The sequence below is a fragment of the Copidosoma floridanum genome, unplaced genomic scaffold, assembly GCF_036245765.1.
Source record: "Copidosoma floridanum isolate Cflo_tuat_1 unplaced genomic scaffold, Cflo_Japanese_pri ptg000024l, whole genome shotgun sequence".
Classification (NCBI taxonomy): Eukaryota; Metazoa; Arthropoda; class Insecta; order Hymenoptera; family Encyrtidae; genus Copidosoma; species Copidosoma floridanum.
The window spans coordinates 1,689,829-1,715,680 of NW_028321901.1; the positions used below are offsets into that span (position 1 = coordinate 1,689,829).

Sequence of the window (25,852 nt, forward strand, 5' to 3'; positions counted from 1 at the left end):
TCATGCTTATTATAATTGATACTATTATCCTAATCACTATTTGTGTCATCATCATTAAAATTGTTATCATCATTACGATTATCGTTATCATTAGTATAATCATTATCATCATCATCATCATCATCATCATCATCATCATCATCATCATCATCATCATCACCATCATCAATTTTTACATCATCATCATTATTATCATTACAATCATCAACATTACCATCATCGTTATCATTATCATCATTATAGTTATAATTGTCATCATCATAATTATTACCATTATTATTTTTATAATAATCATCATTCATTTTTTTAATAAAATCATCGCCATCATTATATCATTATCGTTATTATCGTCATTATTATTCATATGATTATCATAATCATCATCATCTTTTCATTATTACTGCTGACATCTTAATGATTATCGTCATTATTATTATTATTATTATCATTCTTATTATTATTATATCTATTATCGTCATTTACATCATTATTATAAAGATTAAATGCAGAAACATCATCACGATAATCAATATTATTGTCATCATCATTATTATCATTGTCATCAGTATAATGATAAATAATTAATATAACATTATTATCATTATCAATATAATATCTATTATTAGCTTTATTATTATCATTATTATCTCCATTATCATAATCAATATGATAACCATTAATACTATTAGTAATTTCACAACCATTATCTACCTTTTTATCATTTTCACTATCGTTATAGTTATTATTGTCATTTTTTTTATTTCAATTATTGTTGACATTATTATCATCATTGTCATTATTTATATCATTATTTATATCATATATTATTATCATTATTTATATCATATTTCTTATCATAAGCATTATAACTATCAATATCATCGACATATTTTAGTTTGTTAACACCATTACTACTATAATTATTATTATTATTGTTATGAAAATCATCGTTATCATTATTTTTTGTAGTATATTTATTAATAGAGTTATTGTTATAATTATTATAGTTATTTTCACCTTAATTTTCTTCGTCAAAATTATATATATTATCATTAGCATCAGCAATATAATTCAATTAATAATTATTATTATTATCATTATAATTAAATTATCATTATTATTTTTATCTGGGTATTATTTTTATTATCATTATTTTTGAGTTTATTATTATTTTTATTATTATTATTACTATCATTATTATTATCATTATTATTACCACCCTTATTTCTTTATTATCATTATTTTTATCATAATAATTGTCATATTTGTTGTTATTTTTATAATTTTCAGTAGTATTATTATTACTTATATTTTCATTATCATTATTTTCATTATTATTATTCTTATTATCATTGTTATCATTATAACCACCATCAGCATTGTCATTATCATTAGAATTATCATTATTATTATTATCATTGTGATTATCATACTAATTATTGTTATTATTATCATCCTAATTATAAGCATTATAGTCATTTTTATCATAATTATTATCGAATTCATAGTTATTCTTACCATTTTTCCTTATCATTATTATTGTCATCGCTGTCATCAACATTATAATTATCATCATCATTGTCATAACCTTTCTTATTATCATTATCATTATTATTATAATAATCATTTTAATGGCACTAATTTTCATCATTATTATAAATCACAACTTCTTTCATATTGTCACCAAATTTGTTATCCTTGTCGTTATCATGATAAGAATCATTATTATAAGCTATGATCTCTATAATTATGATAAACGTTTTCGTCATATTCTTTAACATTTCTTATATTATCATCATTATTGCTATCATTAAATTTCAAATCGCCACCATCGTTATTGTTGTCATCATTATTATTATTATCTTAATTATCAATATTATTATAATTAAAGCTTTTATTATCGTGATTATTACCAGAATTTTTATCTTTTTAATGAATTATTATCATCATTATTATTATTATTATTATGATTATCATCATCATAATCATAATAATCCTCACTATCATCATTATAATCATTATCATTATCATTATCATAATTGTCATAAATATCATAATCATTATTATTATCTTGATCACAATCATTATCGTCATCATTACTATTATCATCATTATCATTATAATTAGAATAATTATTTGAATAACTGTTATTATTGTTGTCAGTATTCTTATCAAATGAGCCTCTATTTTCTTTATCACCTATATAATAACCATAAAATTTATAATTCTTACAAGTATTATTGATAATATTACAAACATTATCCATGTTATTCACATTGTTATTTCTATTATAAAGTTATTTTAAAATTTAATGCTTTTACAATCATTAAAAACATTCATATTACTATATTTATTATTCTTATAGCCTCTATGTGCAACATTATTTATAAATTTTATTATTCAAATTATCATAATCAACATCATGACTTCTTTCTAATTATGATAGTTGTCACTTTTATTTTTTGTATTATTCGAATCATTATCATTATCATTATCATTACTATCCATACAATCATTATTATTATCATCATCAGCATTATCATCATCATCATCATCGTCATTATCATCATAATCATCGTCATTATCATCTTCATTATTTTTATCATCATCATCATTTTTATCATCATTATAAACTTCGACATCATTATCATTATCATCATTATAATCATCAACATTACCATCATTATTATTATCATCATTATTTTAGTTATTATTATAATCATCATAATCATTACTATCATTATTTTTATCATTATCATCATTAATTTTCTTATTAAAATTATCACCATTATTATATTAGTAATATTATCATCGTCATTATAATTATCATCAACATTTTCATGGTCATCATTGATATCTTTGTAATTATTATTATTATTATTATCATCAAAATGTTCATAACAATAATCATCATTATCTTCATTATTACTACTGTTGACACTTCTATTATAAATATCATTTTAATTCTTATCGTCGCCGTTATAAGCATTATAATTATTATAATTAATAACGTTAATTCTATTATTATTATTGTCGTCACCATTATGATAATTATCATCATCATCATTGAAATTTTTATAATCGATATAATTATCATCATTATCAACATCATTGTTATTACTATTGTCATTATTATTATTATTATTATAATTATTATTAATATTGTTATTATTATCATTATCATCATCTTTATTATCTTTTTAGCATCATCATCGACATCTTTATAATTGATGTCATCATTATTATTAATATATTTACTATCGTCATTAATATTATCATTATCAACATTAGTATTATCATTATTATTATCAACTTCATTATCATTCTTATTGTTAACTTTATGCCTTTATAATTATTGTCATTATTATTATTAAAATTATTATCATCGTAATCATTGTCATCATCATGATTGGTGTGATCATCATTATTATCATCATTGTTATCATTATTAAATTACCATTGTTATTTGTATCATTATCATCATCATCATTATTATGATCATCATTAATTTTATCATTATCATTATTATTATCATTATTATCATCATCATCGTCATAACCATTATCATCATTACTATTATAATCCTTATCATCATCATCATCATTAATATTATTATAATTATCATTATTCTAAAGGCCATTATCTCTATAATTGATATTGTTATTATGATCATCATTATTATTACTATCGTCATTATCACTATCATACTCATCATTGTTAATATCATGGTCGATATTATTATCATTATCATTAACATCGTAATTATAATCAGCATAATCATCATCGCCATCCCTATCATACTTATGAGTATCATTATTATTATCACAAACTTAAAGATCATCATCATTATCATATAAAATCTTTTACAATTATTATTATCATTATCATCTTCTTTACAATTACTGTCAACACGGTTATTATTATTAATAATATCATAAGCATCATCGACAACATTGCTACTGTCAACAACAATATCATTACAATTTTTATTATCATTATTATTATTAATACTATTATAATAATAATTATTATTATTGATATTTCCAACATCATCATTATTATTATGATCATTATTATAATCATTATCATTTTTGTTCTTATTATTATCATTTTAATCAGCACAATTATCATCACCATCGTTATAATTTTTTTTTTTTTTTTTTTTTTTCGTTTTTTCCCGAAGTTGTTCAGAATGCCTTCATGCACGATAGAAGGGTTCACGAACCTTTACCTGTGTGAGACTCGTTATGACTATATCCACAAGATTGGCAAGACCTTTCTCCTGGGACACCCGGTTTAGAATCTGCTCGTGGTTCAGTTTAAGCCGGAGCCGCGGAGGCTTAGCCCCTGGTTCGGACTTCTTTGAGTATTTTGTTGCCAACTTGTCTTGTAACTTTTTCGTCCCCTAGGATATTTTTTATTTTCTGTCGTGCATCCGAGCTGCCCTTCTCTGTTTACCTAGAGGGAGAGAGAAAAATAATAGACAGAAGCTTCCAGCGTGAGCCCAAACCCGGCTACCTCCAACAATGGCGCAAGGAGAGCATCTACTGTGGAGCCAGAGAGGCAGAGACCCGGGCCTTTTAAATCCAGCTGCTCATCGGTACGACGGTGATATAGCGAAGCGGTTCTCAGATGCTTGACCGCATTAAAGCTCCCACGCAACCCCTCAGACCACACTGACCGCCACGTGACCACACCCCAGATGCCCAGAAAAAAAAAGAAAAAAGAACTTAGAAGCGAAACATCTAGAAGCATGGGCCACCAGGCCACAGTTGCTTATTGGTAGGAAGGTGATAGAGCGAAGCGGTTTGAGAAAGTTTGTACGCACTCAGGCACTCTCGCAGGCCCCCAACCCATAAATTATCTGCCCCGTGGTGACGCCCCAGCAGCCCCACCCCCAAGGCCCAACACCAACCCCTCCCCTAAACCCCCAAGGTGCCGCATCCGAAAACACACCCCCAGGCCCCCCTCGATAACACTTAATCCACGCTCGCACCACCTCCGCTCAGTTGTCCAGAAAACCATCTTTATTTTTGGCCCAAAGAACTGTATGTATGTATTGGGCTACTGCAGTCCATCTCTCATTGTTAAGTAAGATTATGTCTATGACGTTGTCGGAATTAATGGTTCCAATCCTTTCCTGCAGCATAATTCGTTCGGTTTACCACTTGATGCAGTCAAAGGTCAAATATTCTGCGTCATCTTTGTCAAAGCAGCAGTACTTGCAAGCAGCCGTCTGTGTTTTACACATCTTGTTGAGGTACGAGCAAAAATATCCGTGATTTAAGAGAAATTAAATAAAGTATAAATCTACTAACCCATGTTTCCACTCAGTCCATTCCTTGACATCTTTTATCAGGCGTGCCAACCATCTACCTTTAGATTTCTCTTGTCATCTATGTTGCCAACGTTCCCAGGTAATTTCCTGGGCATTTTTCTTGGCCTCCATTCTTACTAGGTCCTGCTCCGTGCTCTAGAGCTATGTGCTCCAATCGTCTCTTCCTCACAAAGAGGTCGATGGGGATTACGCCCGCTATCACCATTATCGCAGACTCTGAGACAGGGCGATAGGCCCAAGCTATTGTCAAGGCTCTCATTCTTTAAACTTGGCCAATTTTTACTCTCTTTTTTTTTAACGTCATCTCATCTTATCGTATCTCAGCCCCGTACACAATAATAGACTGGGCGTTAGACATAAGCAGCATGCGTTTTGCAGGCTTTAAAAAAACATCATCATCATTGTCATTATGATCATCATTATCGTTATCATAATAATCACTTTTGTCAACATTATTATTACTATCGTGATTATCTTTATCATCATGATTAATATCATTGTTGTATTAATTATAATTAATGAAATCACTATTAAGATCATTATTATCATTATTGTCATCGTTATTGTCATTATTATCATAACTATTATGATAATAATCATCATTATCATCATAATCTTTGTCATTATTAACACTGTTATTATAATTGTCATTATTATTACTATAATCCTTATTATTAATATTATCTTCATCGACATAATCAATACAACTACTATCATTATTATTATCGATATTTTTTCTTCCATCATCATTATTTAAAACGTCGTGATCATAACTATCATTATCGTCCTTATTAACATTTTTATTATTATGAAAAAGGTCCTAATTCCTATTATAACTAAAATTAATATTATTATTATAATATAATCATTATTATTTTTATCATTATCCTTATCATTATTATTCTCATTATGGTCCTAATTTCTATTTTTATCATAATTATCATTATAATTATAATTATTATCATGATCATTATTATGATTATCATCAACTTCATCATTTTTATCATAATCATTATGATTATTATTACTATCATCATCATCACCATCACCACAATTATTTTAATCAAAATCACAATAATAATTATTATTATTATCGTTATCATTTTTGTCATCATTATCATTATCTTCAGTATTATCATCATCACCATCCTTATCATTATCATTATTTTCACAATTGTCAACGCTAATATTATCGTAGTCATTTCTATTATTACTAATAATATCATTATCTTTATTGTTAGTTCAAATATAATCATCGTTATTACTATGATCCTTATTTTCAACATCATTATCGTCAGTATCATTCTTATTTCAACCACCATTATTATTATCATCATAACCATTATCACGATCATCATTATCATTTCTGTCAACGCAATTATTATTATAATCGTTACTACCATCATTATCATCATCATTATATTTATAGTATTTTGTTATCATCATTACCTTTAATATTATTATGATTACTATCAATATTATTATGTTTATTACTATCATTATTATTATGTTCATTATCATCATTATCAATATCATTGTCATTAACATAATCATCATTATTATCATTATTGTTATTATAATTATGATTATGGTTTTTATCTACTATATCATGAAAATTATTTTTATAATTGTCATTATCATTATCATCAGAGTCATTATCATCGCCATCATTATGATCGTCATTGACATCGTTATCATTATTTTTATAATCATTATTACCTTTATCGACATCAATATAATTATTATTAAAATATTCATCTTTATCATTATTTTCAATATAATTATCATTGTTATTATTATTAATAATGTCACTAACATTATCTTAATCATTATCAAAATCATCATCTTCATTATCATCGTTGTATATATCATCTTTGTCATTGTCATCATTATCATCATTCATTTGATCAATGTTATTATTATTGTTATTGTTCTATTATAGTTATTATCAGCGCTTTTATCTTTATCATCATTATCATTATGATCGTGATTAACATTATTGTTGATATATTTATCATTATAATCATGCTTATGATTTTTAACATTATTAAAGTTATTTTTATTCTTATTATCATCGTCATTTATACTATTATTCCTTTCATTATCATTAACATTATTACAATTTTCATCGTCACCTATTTCTAATGGTATATTATCATCATTATTGTTAGCAACATTATTATTACAGTTTTTATTTTCATCATATTCCTTGTCATTATTATTATTATTATTAGTATTATTATTATTTTAATGATTATTATTATTATCATAATCATCACTATCGTTGAATTCATAATTAATATGATTTTTGGCATCATCTTCATTATTGTCATCATGTCTTTCCTTAGTTTTATCATTTTAATCGTCAATATTATTATCATTATTTATACCATCAGCATATCAAACATCATCATTATTACCATCATCATCATCATCATCATTATCATGGATATTATCAACATCGTTATAATTATTATTATTGTTATCATCGTCATCGTTAACATCATTATCTTTATCATTATGATCATTATCATCATCATAATCCTCATTATCATGATTGATATAATTTTCAACGTTATTATTAAAAATATTATCACGTTAATTTTTTTTATTATTATTGACATTATCGTTATTCCCATTATCATCGTAACCATCATCATTATCATCATTATCAGTATCATCATTATCATTATGATCATTATCATCACCATCATCAACAATTTAATCCCTTTAAATTTTATAATCATTATCATCATCATGATTATTATTATTATGATCGTAAAAAAAATCATCATTATTATCATTAAGGTTCTGATTTTTGTCTTTATCTCGATAAATGTCATTATTAAAATCATGTTTATGATCGTCAACATCATAATTGTCATCATGTATATCATCATTACTATGAACACCATAATCATAATCGTAATTAATAAAATTAACATCATCATCGACATTAAAATTATTATTATTGTCTCTATCATTATCATTATTATCATTATCATTATTATCATTGTTATTATTATAATAACTGTTATCATTATCAAATTAATTAAAATTATTATTAATATTATCATCATAACCATTATCATTATTATCATAATTATCGTCATCATTATCATCATTTTTATTTTCTATATTATCATGATTATTTTCATAATTATCATTTTCACTATATTTATAATCATCATCATTACAATTATAGTAATCATTATCAATATTGTTATCATATTCATAATCATCATAATAATTTTAATTTTTAGTATCGTCAATATTATTATTATCAAAATATTTATCATTATTTTAATTTTTAGTATAATTACCATCGTCTTTATCATCATCGTTATAATTATTATCTACATTATTATTATCATTATTACCATGATTATAATCAATGTCATCATTATTGTCTTTGTTTTATTATTATTATTATTAGCACTCCTATTATTATCATGATCATTATCATTATCGTCATAATTATGATTACCATAATTGTTAATATTATAATCTATGTAAGTACAGTTATGAATCCCAACATAACCATAAATACTATTATCCTCATTTTTATTGTCATCATTATTTTTATTTCTATCATTATTGTTAACATCATCAGTATTATTATTATTGACAACAACATTATCACTATAGTTTTTGTTATCATAATTACCGACTTTCTTGTCATCCTTATTATTATCACTATTATAATCATCATTATTATCCTTAACATAATTGAAAAAAATTTTTACTATCATCTTTATAATTATCATCTTTTCTATCGTTTATTGTATCATACTGATCGTCAATATTATTATTAGTATTTTTACCATCAGCATTTTTAACATAATAATAATTATTATTATTATCATTATTATTGTTATTATTATCATTATCATAATTATGATCATTGTCATCACGTCACCGTGAGTATCATTACCATCATTATCATGACCACTATTATCATCTTCATCTTCATTATCATGATTAATATGAATATCATCATTATCATCGTAATTATCAAAATTATTACTATCAGTGGCAACATTATTGTTATTATTATTATTATCATCATCATTATTTTTATGATCATCATCATTGTTATCATTATCATAACTATCATCATCATTATATTCATCATTATCAACATTAATATCATTATCATTATCATTATCATTATTATCATTATTAGCATCATCATTATTATCATTATCATCGTCTTTTTATATTATTATTATTATTATTATGATTATTATTAATATATTTTTGTCGTTGTCATCATCATCATCATTAATATTATCATCATCATTATTATTATTACCGTAATTATCATGATTATCATTATTATTATAATTATTATTATTATCAAGATTATTATTATGTTCATGACTATTATGATGCACATAATAATTATCATTATATTAACAACACATAATTGTTATCGTTGTCGTCATCATTATTTTTATTATTATAATCATTATTATCATCGTCAAAGTTATTATTTAAATAATTATTAACATACTTCTTATAATCATCTTCTTTATCCTTTTTTTTATGATACTCATCGTTAATATTATTATTATTGTTGTTATCACTATCATTCTTAACATCATTATTATCATTATTAACATCATCATCATTATAATGATCATTATTATTATCATCGTTATTATTATTATTGTCATTATTATTATCGTTATCTTATTATTATTGTAATTATTATAATCCTCATTATTATGATCGATAATATAAATATTATCTTCATTATCATGATCAATATTATTATTATCAATATGATAATAAATATTATTACTTTCATTGTCCTTAATATTATTGTCATTATCGTTATTTTTTTATCATCATTATCATCTTCATAATCATCATCATCAGTATTATCATTATTAGCATGATCATCATCATCACCATCACTATCATCAGAATTACTTTAAATATCGTAATAATTATTATTATCATCATCCTCATTATTATGATTGTCAAAAAATCCTTTATTTCTATCATTATGGTCCTAATTTTTGTCATTATTATCATGAACGTCATCGTTAATAATTAGTGTCATCATAATGATGACTATTATTAAGATTTCTATATTATTATTATCATCATTGTATAAAAATTGTTATCATTATTATCATAGACATTATCAACATTATAACTATTATTGTCATCATAATTAATATCATTATTGTCATTTTGATTATTATCATTATTGTTATTTAATTATTATCATCATAATTATTATCACTACTATCGTCGTCATAATCATCATTATCATCATTATCATTGTCATCATTACTATCGTCAAAATTATTATCTTAATCATTGTCAGTGTTGTCACAATTATCATCATAGTTAGTCACATCACAATTATTATTATTACTATTATTATTATTTTGATCATTACTATTATAAATATCATTATCCGAATCATTATTTTAAATATCATTGACATCATCATCATTAGCAACGCCATTACTTTCATAATAATCAATATTATAACCATCATTTATATTAACATTTTTATTATTTTAATTAATACAGTTATTTTCATAATTATCATCATTGTCAGTATCATCATAATCATTATTTCTATTATTACTATCGTTATTATTATTATTTTTATTATTATGATCAATACGATTATCATCATCATCATCATCACAATTATCATTATCAGTATCATCATTTTCATTATCATCATCACAATCATCATTATCATATTAACTTTTTTAAATATCATAATTATTATCATTATTATTATCATTATTATTATGATCATCAAAAAAACATTATTATTATTATGGTTCTAATTTTTGTCAGTATTATTATGAACGTCATTATCAAAACTATGTTTATGATCGTCAACATTATAATTTTTATCATAATTATCATCATTACGATTATTATTATCATTATCGTAATTATTAAAATTATTATTATCATCGACAACTGAATCGTCATCATTATTATTATCATTATCATCATTATTATTATTATTGTTATTATTGTCATTATTAAATTTGTTTTTATTATGATAATTATTGTTATTATTATTAAGTTTGTTATAATTATTATTATCATTACCATATTCATTATTGTCATAATCAATATCATTATTATTATTATCATTATTATTATTATTATAATTATTATTATTATCATCATAATAAACGTCATCATTATCATTATCTTCTGTATCATCATCATTTTTTTAATTATTATTATTCTCAAATAAAACGTCCAATGACAGTTGGTAAATAATAAAAAACAACGTCCAATGGTAGTACTGTCATATTTTAAATTTATTAAAAAACAAAACGACATTTTGGCCGTTTGGACAACGTCCCGGCCCTCATCAGGTACAAAAATCTATGAGTAACAAAATTCTTTGCAATACAAATTTAAGTAAAGTATAATAAACGCAAATTAAGTTACATGTATAACAACAAAAGGGATGCAAAATCGTAATGTAGTCAGAGTTTCAAGCTAAGTAGCTTTTATACCCTGCTTATACGTTTACATTTTACATCCCTTTCGTAAGAGTCAGAGGTATGTTATACATGTAACTTAATTTGCGTTTATTATATTTGACTTAAATTTGTATTGCAAAGAATTTTGTTACTCATAGATTTTTGTACCTAATCAGGGCTGGGACGTTGTCTAAACGGCCGGAACATCGTTTTGTTTTTTAATAAATTTAGAACATGACAGTACCACCGTTGGACTTTGTTTTTCATTATTATTCTCATTATCATCATAATTATTATCATCACCATTATTTTTATCGTCATCAATATTGTCATCATTTTCATAATAATCATTATTATTTTCATTATCATCAATATGATTATTATTGAAATATTTATCTTTATCATCATTTCCTATATAATTATCATCGTCTTCTTTATCATCATTGATAACAACATCATCTTTATCATCATCAACATCATCATCTTTATTATCATCGTTGAAGTTATCATTTTCGTCATCATTCTTATTATCATTATAATTTTTATTATTGTTATTATTATTGTTATTTTCGTCATTATTATAATTAATAGCACTTTTATTATTATTACTATCATTATAATCATTATTAACATTATTTTTAATATAATTCTTATTATTATTATAGGTATGTTTCTTAACATTATTAAAATTATTATTATAATTATTATTATTATTATCATCTTTTCTATCAATATCATTATCGTTATCTTTATTATTAATATTATTATCATTTTTATAATTATTATCATAATTTTTACTATTATAATCTATTTTTTTACTATTGTTTCATCAACATTATCTTTATCATTACGATTATTATCATTATCATTATGATCGTTATCATTTTCATGCTTGATATCTTTCGATTAATATTATCATCATCACAATTATCATTATCATCCTTATCGTTGCTATTCACATTGACATTATCATATTAATCATTTCTATCACCTTTATCATCAGTGTCATCATTAACTTAATTATTAACATTACATTTCCATCATCACCAACGCTATAATTAATATAATTATTATTATAATTATCATTATAATCATGATTATTATTATTATTATTATAATTAATATTATCACAATTATTACCATCGTTATTATCATTATCATTATCATAATCATTATCATTATTATTATCATTGTCATCATAATATTATCGTCATCATCAGCATCATAATCATCGTCATTATAACTATAATTATTATCATTGTCATTATAAGTATAGTCATTTATATTACCTTTATGAAAAACATCATTATTATCTTCCCTCATTACTATCTTTACCATAATTATCGTAAGCGCTATTATCATTGTAATTATTATTATCATCATAATCATTTTTATTCTCATTATTATTATGTTTATTATTTTTATTTTCATGTTATTTATCATTATTCTTATAATCAACATTTTTGTTGTCATAAATATCGTCATTATTATTATTCTCATTATTATCATAACGTTCATTATCATCAGTATCCTCATCATTTTTATTATAACTATCGTTGTCTTTATCATTATGATTATTATTATTATCATAATTATTATTGTCATTTTTATAATCACCATCGTTTTCTTAAGCGCTATCATTTTTAAAATAATAATACCTAGCTCTTTGATATTGACGTAACGACTCAAATAATCAATCAGTAAAATTGATGCAAAAATCAAAAATTCAATGCAACCTTATCAGTCTTTAAACGATTCGTGAAAATATCATCAAAATTTTGGCTCCACACAACCAACGCAATACTGAAACCAACTATTAGCCTATTTGAATTTACCCTTTCACACAAGCTAACTACAAGGTGTATTTAGTAACTCGTCTACTTCTTCAATAGGAAATTACCCCTGCACTTGCAAACACGATCAGATATCACGTGATTCGTGAAACGATACAAGCTTTCGTTCAATGATCAAACTTTTTCAATAATCAGCAAAATTTTAGACCCCCTAAAGCAGACCATTCTTTAAACAAAAACGGTGCTCATCGCCCAGACGCAGTGGTGAACAAAGACCTTAATCAGCGTCCACTGAAGAACCAATTTGTGCAATCGCCCGAGTGTCCGTCGCAAGGAACATTAACAATGCACTGGCAGTGAGACTTAATATTTCACAATTAAATGGAATCGAAAACGCTTCTATAATAGATACAGGAGTCAATGCTATAAAAATATATTAATTGCTACCAAATTTTATTATAAATACTGATACGAAAATTTCTCTTATTAAATTAACTTCTCAAAATATCATAACATTAGGAGCAGTGACGATAGACTTATGTGATAAAAGTCGAGTTTTCAAGGTAAAAGCACAAGTAACACAACTTAGTGAGACAAGAATATTTGAAAATTTATTTCTATCCAAAAAACCAGCCAGGCTTTGTAATGACACAAGAGCCTTGATACTAAAAAAAAGATCTATAAGTTTCAATTTATTTATAAGGAGAATTGTAACAATAAGCGACGAAGAACGTGGACTTAAGTTGCTTAATACAACGACGGAATATATAAGTCATAAAAATATATTTTACGATATAATAGATAATATTATTATAAATGAAGACCATTCGAAATCTTTTTTATTTTCTCAACATTTTAAACCTACAACTGTAACCTTTGGTCAAAATCGTGTGTATAAAACACCATCAAGAACAGAAGTTTGCATAGAGATTCCTGTAACACAAACTTACAGCCATGGGCAAGCATACTTGTGCTTGATAAAAACTACTCCTGGTATAGTTATAGGCGTATCAGCAGTAACATACGATAAAGGCTACTGTCTTACAATGGCTGTAACTATTAGAGAAGAGCGAGTAGAAATCAAGGTACCTTCGCAAAATCTTGTACCTTTTGATCTAGATGATTTAGAAAATTTTTTCAACACAGATTTAAGGGATGATGTTCCCAACATAACAACAGAGGAAAAAATTAAATATGTTATGGAAAACTTTACTGACATCATTATAATAAGACAAGCTATAAATAACTTTTTTAAATAGTAAAAAAGTATTTGCATCTATTTTATATAAAAAATGATGCTGCTCAATGAAAATCGTATGTACAACATAATATACTAACAACTGACGATAAACCTGTTTTTACTGAACAATATAGATACCCTTTTACTCTACACAAAAAAAACAGAGATAAGATCAATGAATTATTACAAGAAAAAACTATTAACTATTCTTCTAGTCAGTACAATAGTCCGCTTTGGATTGTGCCCAAAAAATCAGAACCCAACTAAGAAACGAGGCATTGTTTCGTAATAGATTAAAAAAACCAAACGCTAAGACTATCTCTAATGCTTACCCATTGACTATTATTACCGAGATATTAGAGTAAATTGGCAGGTCAAATTTTTTTCAGTATTCGATCTAGCTAATAGATTCTATCAAATTGAAGTACCTCCAGAAGATCGCCATAAAACAGCTTTCAGTACTCCGTACCAACATTACGAGTATACAGGTATGCTTTTTAGATTATGCAATGCACCAGCTACATTTCAAAGACTCATGTATTCTTTACTTTTGGGATTACAGGGCACATAACTATTAATATTTTTAGATGATATTATAATATGTGTTAAAACTTTAGAAGAACATGAAACAAAAGTAAGAAAATTATTCAATATACTACTAAATGCTGGTTTAAAATTACAGCTAGATAAATTCAAATTTTTAAGTCCTGAAGTAACATATTTAGGACATAAAATAGGTTAACCCTATTATTATGGAAAAGTCAAAAATCTGATTAGACTCAGACTCAGAAAGAGAGCTTTAAAAGATTAAAATCAGCCCTGTGTAAGGCCCTGGTACTTGCAAGTGCCAATCTCAACGAACCATTTATTCTAACTGCTGACGCATCCAACTTAGCTCTCGGTACTATTTTAAGTCAAAAAGAACCAAGAGAAGATAACCCTATAGCCTAAATGTCTCGCACTCTCGATAAATGCAAAAGAAGTTACTCCACTACTGAAAAAGAGTGTTTAGCAGTAATAGCCACAATACAAAATTTTTAACACTTTTTATACGACGAAAATTAACAGTCTACGAAGACCACAAATCTTTGGACCATTAATAGTTCAAAGGTTACTTAAGCGCTGAGCATAAGAAAAACAAACTTCACCTCCTCCTGACAGACTCACGGTCACTTCAGACTCTGATGATACAGAAATTCTCGATACATCCGAAGATAAAAATAACCAGCAAGCACTGATAGCCCAAAGAGATGAATCTCTACTTTCTAGTCTTTTGAACACTAAACCAGATTTATCATCCATTTCAACCACAACAGATAATACGTCAGAACAAAAAGCTATTACTGGAGCAAGTGACTTGGAAAATATATATTTAAGCCTTTAGCACAACCGTCAGTTTCTACGACTTCTACAAATAAAAAATCGAAACTGCACCTCAAAAATCTGTGGAATTTGAGATTGACACTGTCTCATCAAGTATATTAGAAGATGAAATGGTTGCTAAAATAAAGCAAAATACAAAGCTGCAGTTCACCAATTGTAGATCAACGCATGAAAATGTTTTGGAAAGCAGTTTGAATGAAAATTATGCTAAACAATATCCTTTAACTAATAATTTGCAAAATACAAATTTTGCTGACCCATCTTTATATTCAGATTATGACGTACCGCCAGGAATAACAGGAAGTAAAAAACCAGAGTCAACCGATACAAGTTTTCAGAATTTAAAAACCTTATGTAATAATGCACTAGGCTATTCCAATGATTCTAAAAATTCTAAAAAAGAAGAAAGCTTTCCAATGAAATCAAAATCACAAATAAGACACTCCAAGGCTGTGTCTACGGTAATAGAAAACGATGTCAATACTATGTGGAAAAAGCCTAACGTTTCCACCATTGAATAAGAAGATAGTAAAAAGCTAGAGAGAAAGAAAAACGCATAGTAGTATACCTAATACATCTTCTCATTCAAGTGCTGAACAGTAAGACACATTCATAAAAGAGCATTATGCCTTAAAGCAAAGTAACTTGTGACCGTCTACTCGTCCTACAGCTGCATTCAAAATGTTGGAGCAGCAGTGGAATGCCAAACGTGATGACCAAGTCTCTCGTAACGAAAGCACTATAATAAGACCTTTGATAAGAACAAAAATAGACTACCTTAAAATATTAAGTGCACAAGAATGTTCAACATATGCAAAGAACAGAATTGCAACTTTTATTTTGGCCAACTTGACGCTTAATTCTACTAACAATCAATTATTATTGGATTTAAATTAAATTTCAAAATCCAAATCAAATAAAACGCAATTACAAGTAGGTGACGTGATAACAACAAATTGTAAAAAAAAATTTGTATCCTGTTTGGTTATCAAAGAAAGAGAAAAAGATGAAATATTGCTTCAAGACCTTTACTTTTGCTTAGTAGATTTCGCCAAAGCAATAGAAAATAAATATACAAAAACATTTAGAATGTACAGAAAGAAATACCCGACAATTTGCCCGGAGAAATATTGCAACAAGCAATTCATAAAGAACTCAGTCATGTAAACATTAAGATAAATGTATATTTCGGCAAATGGGCTTATTTTTTGAACAAAATAAGACAATAAAAATGAATAGAATGCCACAACAGTCTCTTCGGCGGACACAGAGGCATAAATAAAACTTATAGAAGAATACGAGAATTGTATTACTGGCAAGGTATGACAAAAGATATTGGAAATTTTGTACAAAAATGCAAAATTTGCCAAGAGCAAGAACTAATACGGATAAAAACAAAAAAACCTATGATTATAACTGATTCCCCAGCTTAAGTTTTCTCAAAAATAGCTATTGATACTGTAGGACAACTAGCAACAATAACATCTGGTAGTAATTATGTATTAACTATACAATGTTTATTTTTAAAACACTGTGTAGCAATAGCTGTACCCGAGATTCGAGCTATCACAGTCACAGACGCTCTGACAAGACACTTCATAGCATTGTATGGAGTGCCTAAAATAGTACTCAGCAATAATGGAAACCGTTTAAGAAATAATGTATTAACAAATTTAGCCCAAATTGTTGGTTTAAATCTTAAGATCACTACACCTTACCATCCTCAATCTAACGGTTCACTAGAACGTAGTCATGCCATGCTTGCAAGCTTCTCAAGAACAAAAGCTACAATTAAACAGGCCTGGGACAAAATTTCATCTTTTGCTATGCTATACATCAATACAATACATCACTGCATACAGCTAACGGATTTACACCATATGAATGAGTATACATATATAATCATATGAAAAAGCTCATGATGACCTCACGAAATGTAAACATGAAAGTTAACAAAATTATAATATTCATGCTAGACCTTAGAATTTAGAAGTTAGTATGAAAGTTTACGCAATAAAAGAACCTTTTAGAAAAAAATTTGACAAATATTACAACAGAATCTTTGAAATCACCAATATAAGTAAAAATAATAACAATATAACACTTAAATCAGAGAATGGTAAGTAATTATCAACGAGTTGGATAAAGTACAGTGCTGTTACGAATAAGACTTCCCCAACGGGACCTACTCTAATTTAAGGACGCATAAGGCAAAAATAAGAATTTATTTCTTTCAACTCTTGCAAATAACTACTCGTACATGGAGAGTGATTTTCATACAATTTTTCGTCATGAACAGCCAAGTTTTGCCAATACAATCAACTGATAATTATTACCTTATTACAAACTATGTTAAAAACTTACATTTGTTTATAAGTTAATAATGTATGACTAATAAGGAATTAGATTAACAATAAGATCAAACTCTAACAAGTTCCACACAAAAAATAATTTCAGTAGTTTCAATGTACATTGATAAATGTCAGTTTATTGGTTTTCAAACTGAAATCTTTTAAAAATATTTTAATGTTAGCGACGTCTAAAATTCATAACCAATAATATCTAAATGTATGAACCATCAGAAAAAAAAACTTCTTGCAATTGAATAAAATTTCACAAAAACTTTTTTTTTTACAAGTTTACATATACTACTGTTCAAAATTATACTTTTCTATTGTATTACATACACCTCGTAAACATTAAAAAAATTATATGCACGTGCGAAACCATCAACAGAGGATTTCACGTTTTGAAGATGTGTTTCCAATAACCGACCTTCAACAAAATTTTTTTTAACACTAATGCACTGTAAGGTTGTAACAACAGTCTACGGTAAACTTTATGTCTTTTAGTTAAGACAATAATAAAATTTATAGTAATTGCTAAATTGTTAATAAAAAAAAATCATAATAAATATTAAAATAATAATAGTGATAGTAATAACAGTAAATATTTTCAAAAAAGTTATACTAACGGTAACTAATAAAAAAATAATACTAACAATATTACTGTGGATAATAACGATGATGTTTGTTTTTGATAACTAAAAAAATCCATACCGTATTGCTACTAAAAAAATGTTCCTGATATAGTTAAAAATGATAATATTAAAACTTATCATATTGTTTAAATGACAATAAAAATGATGGTTGTAGTAATCATGCTGATAAAAAAACTAATTGTTATGTCATTTATAATAATAGTGTTGACAATGGTGATAACAACAGTTATAACAATCATAACGATAGTAATTATGACAATAATAACAAAAGTAATGAAGGTGTTTATCAATATCGTAGTATTTAGATTCATTGTGGTACAAAAGTTTAATAATTATACAGATAAAGTTAATATTGGCGATAATAATTACCAACATAATGATAAGTATAATATTGCTGATAAAGGTAATAAAGATAACAATGACATCATAATAATAATAATAACAATGATAACAATAATAATCATAATAATGACAGTTATAAGTACTTTTTATTTGATGCTATATCTTCTATCAATATCATTATTTTAAACATTCTATCTATTATTATTATCGTTATTATGATTATTATTGTTATCATTGTTATTATTATTATTATGATGTCATTGTTATCTTTATTACCTTTATCAGCAATATTATACTTATCATTATGTTGGTAATTATTATCGCCAATATTAACTTTATCTGTATAATTATTAAACTTTTGTACCACAATGAATCTAAATACTACGATATTGATAAACACCTTCATTACTTTTGTTATTATTGTCATAATTACTATCGTTATGATTGTTATAACTGTTGTTATCACCATTGTCAACACTATTATTATAAATGACATAACAATTAGTTTTTTTATCAGCATGATTACTACAACCATCATTTTTATTGTCATTTAAACAATATGATAAGTTTTAATATTATCATTTTTAACTATATCAGGAACATTTTTTTAGTAGCAATACGGTATGGATTTTTTTAGTTATCAAAAACAAACATCATCGTTATTATCCACAGTAATATTGTTAGTATTATTTTTTTATTAGTTACCGTTAGTATAACTTTTTTGAAAATATTTACTGTTATTACTATCACTATTATTATTTTAATATTTATTATGATTTTTTTTTATTAACAATTTAGCAATTACTATAAATTTTATTATTGTCTTAACTAAAAGACATAAAGTTTACCGTAGACTGTTGTTACAACCTTACAGTGCATTAGTGTTAAAAAAAATTTTGTTGAAGGTCGGTTATTGGAAACACATCTTCAAAACGTGAAATCCTCTGTTGATGGTTTCGCACGTGCATATAATTTTTTTAATGTTTACGAGGTGTATGTAATACAATAGAAAAGTATAATTTTGAACAGTAGTATATGTAAACTTGTAAAAAAAAAAGTTTTTGTGAAATTTTATTCAATTGCAAGAAGTTTTTTTTTCTGATGGTTCATACATTTAGATATTATTGGTTATGAATTTTAGACGTCGCTAACATTAAAATATTTTTAAAAGATTTCAGTTTGAAAACCAATAAACTGACATTTATCAATGTACATTGAAACTACTGAAATTATTTTTTGTGTGGAACTTGTTAGAGTTTGATCTTATTGTTAATCTAATTCCTTATTAGTCATACATTATTAACTTATAAACAAATGTAAGTTTTTAACATAGTTTGTAATAAGGTAATAATTATCAGTTGATTGTATTGGCAAAACTTGGCTGTTCATGACGAAAAATTGTATGAAAATCACTCTCCATGTACGAGTAGTTATTTGCAAGAGTTGAAAGAAATAAATTCTTATTTTTGCCTTATGCGTCCTTAAATTAGAGTAGGTCCCGTTGGGGAAGTCTTATTCGTAACAGCACTGTACTTTATCCAACTCGTTGATAATTACTTACCATTCTCTGATTTAAGTGTTATATTGTTATTATTTTTACTTATATTGGTGATTTCAAAGATTCTGTTGTAATATTTGTCAAATTTTTTTCTAAAAGGTTCTTTTATTGCGTAAACTTTCATACTAACTTCTAAATTCTAAGGTCTAGCATGAATATTATAATTTTGTTAACTTTCATGTTTACATTTCGTGAGGTCATCATGAGCTTTTTCATATGATTATATATGTATACTCATTCATATGGTGTAAATCCGTTAGCTGTATGCAGTGATGTATTGTATTGATGTATAGCATAGCAAAAGATGAAATTTTGTCCCAGGCCTGTTTAATTGTAGCTTTTGTTCTTGAGAAGCTTGCAAGCATGGCATGACTACGTTCTAGTGAACCGTTAGATTGAGGATGGTAAGGTGTAGTGATCTTAAGATTTAAACCAACAATTTGGGCTAAATTTGTTAATACATTATTTCTTAAACGGTTTCCATTATTGCTGAGTACTATTTTAGGCACTCCATACAATGCTATGAAGTGTCTTGTCAGAGCGTCTGTGACTGTGATAGCTCGAATCTCGGGTACAGCTATTGCTACACAGTGTTTTAAAAATAAACATTGTATAGTTAATACATAATTACTACCAGATGTTATTGTTGCTAGTTGTCCTACAGTATCAATAGCTATTTTTGAGAAAACTTAAGCTGGGGAATCAGTTATAATCATAGGTTTTTTTGTTTTTATCCGTATTAGTTCTTGCTCTTGGCAAATTTTGCATTTTTGTACAAAATTTCCAATATCTTTTGTCATACCTTGCCAGTAATACAATTCTCGTATTCTTCTATAAGTTTTATTTATGCCTCTGTGTCCGCCGAAGAGACTGTTGTGGCATTCTATTCATTTTTATTGTCTTATTTTGTTCAAAAAATAAGCCCATTTGCCGAAATATACATTTATCTTAATGTTTACATGACTGAGTTCTTTATGAATTGCTTGTTGCAATATTTCTCCGGGCAAATTGTCGGGTATTTCTTTCTGTACATTCTAAATGTTTTTGTATATTTATTTTCTATTGCTTTGGCGAAATCTACTAAGCAAAAGTAAAGGTCTTGAAGCAATATTTCATCTTTTTCTCTTTCTTTGATAACCAAACAGGATACAAATTTTTTTTTACAATTTGTTGTTATCACGTCACCTACTTGTAATTGCGTTTTATTTGATTTGGATTTTGAAATTTAATTTAAATCCAATAATAATTGATTGTTAGTAGAATTAAGCGTCAAGTTGGCCAAAATAAAAGTTGCAATTCTGTTCTTTGCATATGTTGAACATTCTTGTGCACTTAATATTTTAAGGTAGTCTATTTTTGTTCTTATCAAAGGTCTTATTATAGTGCTTTCGTTACGAGAGACTTGGTCATCACGTTTGGCATTCCACTGCTGCTCCAACATTTTGAATGCAGCTGTAGGACGAGTAGACGGTCACAAGTTACTTTGCTTTAAGGCATAATGCTCTTTTATGAATGTGTCTTACTGTTCAGCACTTGAATGAGAAGATGTATTAGGTATACTACTATGCGTTTTTCTTTCTCTCTAGCTTTTTACTATCTTCTTATTCAATGGTGGAAACGTTAGGCTTTTTCCACATAGTATTGACATCGTTTTCTATTACCGTAGACACAGCCTTGGAGTGTCTTATTTGTGATTTTGATTTCATTGGAAAGCTTTCTTCTTTTTTAGAATTTTTAGAATCATTGGAATAGCCTAGTGCATTATTACATAAGGTTTTTAAATTCTGAAAACTTGTATCGGTTGACTCTGGTTTTTTACTTCCTGTTATTCCTGGCGGTACGTCATAATCTGAATATAAAGATGGGTCAGCAAAATTTGTATTTTGCAAATTATTAGTTAAAGGATATTGTTTAGCATAATTTTCATTCAAACTGCTTTCCAAAATATTTTCATGCGTTGATCTACAATTGGTGAACTGCAGCTTTGTATTTTGCTTTATTTTAGCAACCATTTCATCTTCTAATATACTTGATGAGACAGTGTCAATCTCAAATTCTACAGATTTTTGAGGTGCAGTTTCGATTTTTTATTTGTAGAAGTCGTAGAAACTGACGGTTGTGCTAAAGGCTTAAATATATATTTTCCAAGTCACTTGCTCCAGTAATAGCTTTTTGTTCTGACGTATTATCTGTTGTGGTTGAAATGGATGATAAATCTGGTTTAGTGTTCAAAAGACTAGAAAGTAGAGATTCATCTCTTTGGGCTATCAGTGCTTGCTGGTTATTTTTATCTTCGGATGTATCGAGAATTTCTGTATCATCAGAGTCTGAAGTGACCGTGAGTCTGTCAGGAGGAGGTGAAGTTTGTTTTTCTTATGCTCAGCGCTTAAGTAACCTTTGAACTATTAATGGTCCAAAGATTTGTGGTCTTCGTAGACTGTTAATTTTCGTCGTATAAAAAGTGTTAAAAATTTTGTATTGTGGCTATTACTGCTAAACACTCTTTTTCAGTAGTGGAGTAACTTCTTTTGCATTTATCGAGAGTGCGAGACATTTAGGCTATAGGGTTATCTTCTCTTGGTTCTTTTTGACTTAAAATAGTACCGAGAGCTAAGTTGGATGCGTCAGCAGTTAGAATAAATGGTTCGTTGAGATTGGCACTTGCAAGTACCAGGGCCTTACACAGGGCTGATTTTAATCTTTTAAAGCTCTCTTTCTGAGTCTGAGTCTAATCAGATTTTTGACTTTTCCATAATAATAGGGTTAACCTATTTTATGTCCTAAATATGTTACTTCAGGACTTAAAAATTTGAATTTATCTAGCTGTAATTTTAAACCAGCATTTAGTAGTATATTGAATAATTTTCTTACTTTTGTTTCATGTTCTTCTAAAGTTTTAACACATATTATAATATCATCTAAAAATATTAATAGTTATGTGCCCTGTAATCCCAAAAGTAAAGAATACATGAGTCTTTGAAATGTAGCTGGTGCATTGCATAATCTAAAAAGCATACCTGTATACTCGTAATGTTGGTACGGAGTACTGAAAGCTGTTTTATGGCGATCTTCTGGAGGTACTTCAATTTGATAGAATCTATTAGCTAGATCGAATACTGAAAAAAATTTGACCTGCCAATTTACTCTAATATCTCGGTAATAATAGTCAATGGGTAAGCATTAGAGATAGTCTTAGCGTTTGGTTTTTTTAATCTATTACGAAACAATGCCTCGTTTCTTAGTTGGGTTCTGATTTTTTGGGCACAATCCAAAGCGGACTATTGTACTGACTAGAAGAATAGTTAATAGTTTTTTCTTGTAATAATTCATTGATCTTATCTCTGTTTTTTTTGTGTAGAGTAAAAGGGTATCTATATTGTTCAGTAAAAACAGGTTTATCGTCAGTTGTTAGTATATTATGTTGTACATACGATTTTCATTGAGCAGCATCATTTTTTATATAAAATAGATGCAAATACTTTTTTACTATTTAAAAAAGTTATTTATAGCTTGTCTTATTATAATGATGTCAGTAAAGTTTTCCATAACATATTTAATTTTTTCCTCTGTTGTTATGTTGGGAACATCATCCCTTAAATCTGTGTTGAAAAAATTTTCTAAATCATCTAGATCAAAAGGTACAAGATTTTGCGAAGGTACCTTGATTTCTACTCGCTCTTCTCTAATAGTTACAGCCATTGTAAGACAGTAGCCTTTATCGTATGTTACTGCTGATACGCCTATAACTATACCAGGAGTAGTTTTTATCAAGCACAAGTATGCTTGCCCATGGCTGTAAGTTTGTGTTACAGGAATCTCTATGCAAACTTCTGTTCTTGATGGTGTTTTATACACACGATTTTGACCAAAGGTTACAGTTGTAGGTTTAAAATGTTGAGAAAATAAAAAAGATTTCGAATGGTCTTCATTTATAATAATATTATCTATTATATCGTAAAATATATTTTTATGACTTATATATTCCGTCGTTGTATTAAGCAACTTAAGTCCACGTTCTTCGTCGCTTATTGTTACAATTCTCCTTATAAATAAATTGAAACTTATAGATCTTTTTTTTAGTATCAAGGCTCTTGTGTCATTACAAAGCCTGGCTGGTTTTTTGGATAGAAATAAATTTTCAAATATTCTTGTCTCACTAAGTTGTGTTACTTGTGCTTTTACCTTGAAAACTCGACTTTTATCACATAAGTCTATCGTCACTGCTCCTAATGTTATGATATTTTGAGAAGTTAATTTAATAAGAGAAATTTTCGTATCAGTATTTATAATAAAATTTGGTAGCAATTAATATATTTTTATAGCATTGACTCCTGTATCTATTATAGAAGCGTTTTCGATTCCATTTAATTGTGAAATATTAAGTCTCACTGCCAGTGCATTGTTAATGTTCCTTGCGACGGACACTCGGGCGATTGCACAAATTGGTTCTTCAGTGGACGCTGATTAAGGTCTTTGTTCACCACTGCGTCTGGGCGATGAGCACCGTTTTTGTTTAAAGAATGGTCTGCTTTAGGGGGTCTAAAATTTTGCTGATTATTGAAAAAGTTTGATCATTGAACGAAAGCTTGTATCGTTTCACGAATCACGTGATATCTGATCGTGTTTGCAAGTGCAGGGGTAATTTCCTATTGAAGAAGTAGACGAGTTACTAAATACACCTTGTAGTTAGCTTGTGTGAAAGGGTAAATTCAAAT

At 26.8% G+C, this 25,852-nt stretch overlaps 1 protein-coding gene across 1 annotated transcript in view; it reads left to right on the top strand.

Annotated features, from left to right (window-relative positions):
• The window catches only part of LOC106637206 (Talin_middle and talin-RS domain-containing protein rhea), a 912,483-nt gene that overhangs the window by 619,661 nt on the left and 266,970 nt on the right, over nt 1–25,852 (top strand). The window contains exons 11-12 of the mRNA XM_089595075.1: nt 17,710–17,735; nt 25,774–25,775. Coding sequence (XP_089451201.1) covers nt 17,710–17,735; nt 25,774–25,775 — 28 coding nt within the window. The remainder of the gene's footprint in view (nt 1–17,709; nt 17,736–25,773; nt 25,776–25,852) is intronic.